The sequence below is a fragment of the Rosa chinensis genome, chromosome 1 (assembly GCF_002994745.2).
Source record: "Rosa chinensis cultivar Old Blush chromosome 1, RchiOBHm-V2, whole genome shotgun sequence".
Classification (NCBI taxonomy): Eukaryota; Viridiplantae; Streptophyta; class Magnoliopsida; order Rosales; family Rosaceae; genus Rosa; species Rosa chinensis.
Window position 1 is genome coordinate 24928127 of NC_037088.1, and position 6409 is coordinate 24934535.

The following is a 6409-nucleotide window of genomic DNA, read 5'->3' on the forward strand; positions in this document are numbered from 1 at the left end:
ACTTTGGGAGGTCTCGGATGTGGTTTTGCCTCGATTGGCGCCACTTTGGGGATTTTAGTTCAAAACAAGGGTTTCGGACTTAAATCAAATGTGAATCGTTACTGATTTGAGATCATTGGTGATTAGGTGCTTCTAAGGGTGAATTGGACGAGTTGTTAGTGATAGTGTTAGTTCGGTTCTGTATAGAAGACGCAGCGGGATTCTGAGGTGAGTAATCTCACGAAGTTCATTCACGAACGGGCATACCTTTATCGTTTTGAGAGTTATTTAGTTAACTGCAAACTATAGTTGGTATTAGTAGGTATTCCTGAGTGGATGGCTACGTATATATATATATATATATATATATTTACGTGAAATATATATGTTTTGGTGGTTTGTGGATTTTTGAAACAATATGCATGAAATGATGCTTTTTATTGTTTTGGGTTGTGGCTTTTGGAAAACAAATGGTGGGAAATGGTATTTCTATTGTTTTGAAAAGTGTTTGAGGATTTGAGAGTCACAGGTTGTGATTTCTCCTTTTGATTTGATTTAACGTTTTGATCTGACGACTGGTGGTCTGAGGATTTGAGAGTCACAGGTTGTGATTTCTCCTTTTGATTTGATTTAACGTTTTGATCTGACGACCGGTGGTCTGAGGATTTGAGAGTCACAGGTTGTGATTTCTCCTTTTGATTTGATTTGACGTTTTGATCTGAGGGTCAGGTTGGCCTAAGGATCCGGGGTTGCAGGTTGCATCCTCATGGCAATATTATATCGTAAGGTTGAACTTTGGCCGGGTGACAGGTTACGATTCAGTTAGAGCTCTAGTCTGTTTGCCACCGTACCTCATGGATCTAAGTAGGTTACTTAAGACTCCTGGGTACATATTTTGTTCAGGTTGGACCTATTTGTTGTTTTGTCCAGGTTGGACTTAATTATTGTTTTATCTAGGTTGGATCGATTTATCATATTCTACTTGTTAGGTTAACGATATGTATGATTTAATTGTGTTGATGCTTTGTCCAGGTTGGACCTATTTGCTGTTTTGTCTAGGTTGGACCTAATTATTGTTTTATCCAGGTTGGATCGATTTATCATATTTGAATTGTTAGGTTAATGATTTATATGATTTTGTCACGGTGTGACTTTCGTTGTTTCTTTTGGGAAAAGAGTATTGTTTTTGGAAGTATGGTATGTTTTCTTTATTTGCGAGTTGAAAGGTTTTCCTCGTTTTTGGCGTGAGTTGTGCATGTATGTTTTGAGTTACTCATACGGGCTTGCAAAAGCTTACCGGGTTTGTTGTGTGGCAACCCGGTGCACCATTCCAACGGTGTAGGGGTTAATCCTGCAGGTTAGGATAATTGAAGTTGAGGCAGCGAGCTAGCAGCTTTATGGTAGGAAGCCATCTTTGTGACTTTACCTTTGATAAGGACTTTCGTTGTATAGTTACTCTGAGCAGCATTTACGTTTTATTTTGTTGTTGACAGTTTAATTCGTAAGTTTGTGTAATATATAACTCCATGGAGCGAGTGTATATTAACTTTGAGGGTTCAGGACATCAGTATGTACTTGGTTTAAAGGGAAAAAGATTCCAGGTATTTGGTATTGATGACTGAACGTTCACGCATGTATAATTATGAGATTATATATATCGATTTTCTTGTGTGTAAAATCAGGGGCGTGACAACAAATAAGTTGTGCGAATTTTGGTCTTATACCTAACATTGTCTTGGTTAATAGAGCTTCATTCTAGGTTAATTTTATTTAGATTGCATTAAAATGGCCTAAATGGCTCGATTGATGTAACCGTCCAGGGTGAGTGTGGATATGTTGTTACCTACTTTCATTGTTTTAATGGATTGACACCCGTTCCTTACAAAAGCACACGGGCCCGGGTGGGACACATTTCAACTTTTTTTGGTAGCATTGAGTTAAACATTTTGATTTTCAGTTTGCAAAAATTGATTTACCATGCCAAAAGCACTCCTATTTGTTGGGTAAAATCATCACCAATTTTTTTTTCCTATGAAAGAAAGAAAGATTACAAAACAAAACCCTTGAAACAATTTAAATTAAATAAATCTAACTCAAAAGCATAATATGACCGAGATTAACCAGAGCATCTGCTACGAAATTAGCGGGTAATCACGGTTTGCCAAATTGTCTTGCCTCCTTGGTAAGGTTTTATATAAATATCCTAAAGGCGCAAATAAAAAAAGGAAAAGAGTTGAAAAAAGCAAGACTTTGAAGTAGGGAGGTCAGAGCCGAAGAGTCTCTTCCTACCAAGCAATTGGGGCTCTGCAGACATGGTTTTCTCGATTCTTATTAACAGGTGATTGCTTTTAGGGACGGATTCTTCGGGAGAATTTGAAGCCTGCCTACTCGATGGACAAGGTTAGTCAGTGGTTCATGGAGAGTCCCATTTTTAAATAAAGGGCTTGGATTTTGTGTGATGCTGTGTTTGTGGTGCAGTACGAGAAAGTAGAGAAGATTGGGGAAGGAACTTATGGCGTGGTTTACAAGGCTCGTGATCGTCTCACCAATGAAACCATAGCTTTGAAGAAGATTCGGTTGGAGCAGGAAGATGAGGGCGTCCCAAGCACTGCCATCAGGGAAATTTCTCTCTTGAAAGAAATGCAGCATGCCAACATTGTCAGGTATTCGTGTGCTTTTCGTTCCGATTTCATCAGTTTATATATGTAGTTGCTGCATAGGAGAATAGCTTTATCCTAATGAAACATTTTCAATTTTCTTTCTGTGGCATTGATCGTGTTTCGTTACACCTTTGGTTGCCTGGCAAGATTGTTCATATCTAATGCGTATCGTTCTATCAGGAAATGTATATTATGTAACTGACAAATACTTTTGATGGGTGTTTGTTTGACAGGTTACAGGATGTTGTGCATAGTGAGAAGCGCTTGTATCTGGTGTTTGAGTACCTGGACTTGGATTTGAAGAAGTATATGGATTCTTCTCCTGAATTTGCAAAGGATCCTCGCCAGATAAAAGTGAGTGACTACTTTATGCTCTTTGGTGGTATGCGTGTTCTTTCTTTAGAGTTTACTTTTAGAAACCTTAGATGATAGATGGTGCATCTTTCGAGTAGTCACTTGATTAGATAATAATAGCATATCCTATCAGATATATACCATTCCTTGATTACATGCCTCGTGAATGTATAATGAGGTTAGAGAGATTGCAGTAGATGGTTATGCTTACAATTGTTAATGAATTTCACTTTCCAATATAAATGTCATTGTGTTATTGTGTTCTGTGTCTTAATTTGGAGAACCAATTCCACATGTTTATGCCCATTGCATTGTGTTTTGCTTCTAGTTTCCACTGCAGTTAACTAGTATCTACTTGAAGTGACCTTTTTTTTTTTTTTTAATATTTAGCTGATTCTGATAATAAGTTATTGCAACATACTTGTAATGGAATTTCATTTGGTTCACATCTCCTTTCTGTAGATGTTCCTTTATCAGATTCTCAGAGGCATTGCTTATTGTCATTCACATAGAGTTCTTCATCGAGATCTGAAGCCCCAGAATCTACTGATAGATCGTCGCACCAATGCACTAAAGCTTGCAGATTTTGGACTGGCCCGAGCGTTTGGTATTCCTGTTAGGACATATACTCATGAGGTCTGAATCTCTCAATAGTATGTCCTGATATTCAGGTCTTGCAATAGCATCATGACTTTCCTTAGTTTTTATTTTATTTTTTTAATAGAAACCATGATTTTTATCCCCACCCCACCCCACCCATCCCATGATACCTTGGTTAATGTTATAGCAATTTTAAGGAGATAGATTATGAAAGAAAATTCATGTAGGATGTTGGGTCTACTAAGAAAGGCTTACATACTGTGTTGGCATGTACAAAGTTGACCGTCAGATGCACTTAGACCAAAGCAAGACTCTTTCTAGTATGCAGCATCTTAAGGAATATATGACTAATAGTTGGTGGACTAATTTATGTAGCAGACTATATGACTGGGACAATGCAAGTGTTATGATGCATGATGCCTTGATATATTTGCAGATATTGGTGAAATATTTGCAGATTAAAGTATTTTGTTCAATGAACAGTCACATCTTCAGTCCTCATATTAGGGACTTGTTAATAATTGATGGTGGTTTTGTGTAGGTGGTGACCCTCTGGTACAGAGCCCCAGAAATTTTGCTCGGATCTGGCCATTATTCGACTCCAGTTGATGTGTGGTCAGTGGGTTGTATATTTGCTGAGATGTTAAACCAACGACCTTTATTTCCAGGCGATTCTGAGATTGATGAATTGTTCAAGATATTTAGGTGAAAGACTCCTAACCCAAATTGTGCTTCTCTTTCGATGAAGACATATGCAGCCAGATGTCTATTGTATCCTTTCATACTAACACTGTTACTGTTTTTATGAAGAATCTTGGGTACTCCAAATGAAGATACATGGCCTGGAGTGAATTCTTTGCCTGATTTTAAATCTTCCTTTCCTAAGTGGCTTTCTAAGGTAAATGAATTTTATGTGTTGTCATCTACTTGCCTTATAAAACCTTCAACCTCTGTGTTAATGAAACGTTAAATGAGCATCCTTTACATTGCAGGACTTGGCAACTTTAGTTCCAAATCTTGAATCAGCTGGTGTTGACATTCTTTCAGTAAGTTCACACTACATTTCTCCCTCCTCACTGGGGATTATCAGCATGTACATCTCTACTGTGACTTAATTTTGGGTTCTGCATGAGATCCTGGTCGGTCCCACAAAGTTATTTGTACTGGTAAATGTGGAGTTCTGGATTTCTTTTTCCCATTGGGAGATAAGATGATACTGCCATAGCAGTTGATTATCTTCTGTACAAATGTTTCTCTAGTGATTCTTGCGCTGATGGAAATTTCTCTGTGATGTTAGGTTCCTCTATTTATCTATTCTATTTGTTTTTGTTTTTCTTGTTCCTGAGCTGTCATAAGAGAAGCACCCTGATGTTCAATGGGAAGATTATGATAATCAAATTCGAAATTGAAAAAAAAAATGGAAATAAGTGTTTTTTTTTTTTTGCTTTCTTTCTTTTTATTATTATTATTATTATTATTATTATTATTATTATTATTATTTTGTTTGACACTGGAAGTAAGTTTTTAATGGTGACTTTTGTTGTCCATTCCTTTCATGACTTCTATTCCCTGCATTATTGCTAAATGCTAATACACTTTCTACTTGTCAAATTTAAGTGGGACTGGTAGACATGAAGAAAATGAATGCAAAAGCAACTACTGTAGTTTGGTTTTCAAGCGTTTAAGTACTTGCTTTTATTTTTCAGAAAATGCTCTGCTTGGATCCGAGCAAAAGGATTACGGCAAGGGGTGCTCTTGAGCATGAATACTTCAAAGATATTCCATTTGTTCCCTGAATCATTTCTTCCCATTATGGCAGTGTGTGTACTATCATCGAGCATATCCTGTTAATTTGGTTTGCAAGTTAATTATGTTGCTCTTATGCTTTTTGTCGCTCAACTTTCTCACACGCAGTTCTCATTATATTGATTTGGCTATCAGCAGACATGTATCATCAATTTCCCCTTGTTTTGTGTTTTTTGTTCTTATTTATTTCTTTATTTTTTCTATCTCCCTTTTACCTCTTCTTAGTTTATGGTATACAGTATTTGCATTGTCTAGATTGCTTGTAATTGGCAGTACATGCCTTTATGAGAAACAATTTTTCTTTGAGCAATGTAAAAGATAGGTTTGCTTCTGATATCGTTTGTCTTCCTACAGCATGTCAACCCTGATTTTCCTGGTTTGTTTCATTCCTCAGAAATTCAATATTTAATACTAGATGGGTAAATATCAGATGACTACATTGTGGAGTGTCGGATGGAGGCAAAGGCAATACCTAAAGAATAGCTTTTTTTCGAATGAGTTTGGATCCACCATCGAACTCTTTTTCTTTTCTGCATACTCTTAAGAATAAAGACTCTTTCGAAAAGACTTGCAAACAAGGCAAAGCCTCTAAGGCGTTTGTCTAAAGTTAAAGCCTCCTCTTATTAGTCGGTGATCTTGTGGTCCATTTTGGCAAAGAATGGAGGGCACTTGCGAGCTTTGGACTGGGTGAGAGACCGAGCGAGCGGAAACTAAAACGCTTCTAAAGATTGTAGTGCTAGAATGCTGATTAGTGGATTCCGCCATCTGCTATATTCTCTTCTCATCTTATTTTAATGACATTTATGAGTTGTAATAAAAGAGATTATGGATGTAAATATATATTTTAATATACAAACATTTGTATACCTTATTAAGGTATAACATCCGTATACCTTAATAAGGTCAGTAACTCACATAAAACATTTAAAAAGCAGTGGATTTCGGAGGTTATAAAAATGGTACTGATATTGTCTACTTCACATCAATTTCGTAGTAGACATCTAGGTCTT

At 36.8% G+C, this 6409-nt stretch overlaps 1 protein-coding gene across 1 annotated transcript; it reads left to right on the forward strand.

Annotated features, from left to right (window-relative positions):
* Window positions 1-2153: 2153 nt before the first annotated feature.
* LOC112190816 (cell division control protein 2 homolog) lies at window positions 2154-5748 on the forward strand. The gene is made up of 8 exons (XM_024330311.2): window positions 2154-2379; window positions 2458-2642; window positions 2873-2993; window positions 3456-3629; window positions 4135-4298; window positions 4404-4491; window positions 4586-4639; window positions 5300-5748. The coding sequence occupies exons 1-8, from the start codon at window positions 2371-2373 to the stop codon at window positions 5387-5389; spliced, it is 885 nt and encodes a 294-aa protein (XP_024186079.1). The 5' UTR covers window positions 2154-2370; the 3' UTR covers window positions 5390-5748.
* Window positions 5749-6409: the final 661 nt, after the last annotated feature.

What these genes read in the sequence shown, in the direction of transcription:
- LOC112190816 (XM_024330311.2), top strand. An exon ending in AGGATCCTCGCCAGATAAAA is followed by an intron (nt 2,994 to 3,455) that starts GTGAGTGACTAC and finishes TCCTTTCTGTAG; the next exon opens with ATGTTCCTTTATCAGATTCT. An exon ending in TTAGGACATATACTCATGAG is followed by an intron (nt 3,630 to 4,134) that starts GTCTGAATCTCT and finishes GGTTTTGTGTAG; the next exon opens with GTGGTGACCCTCTGGTACAG.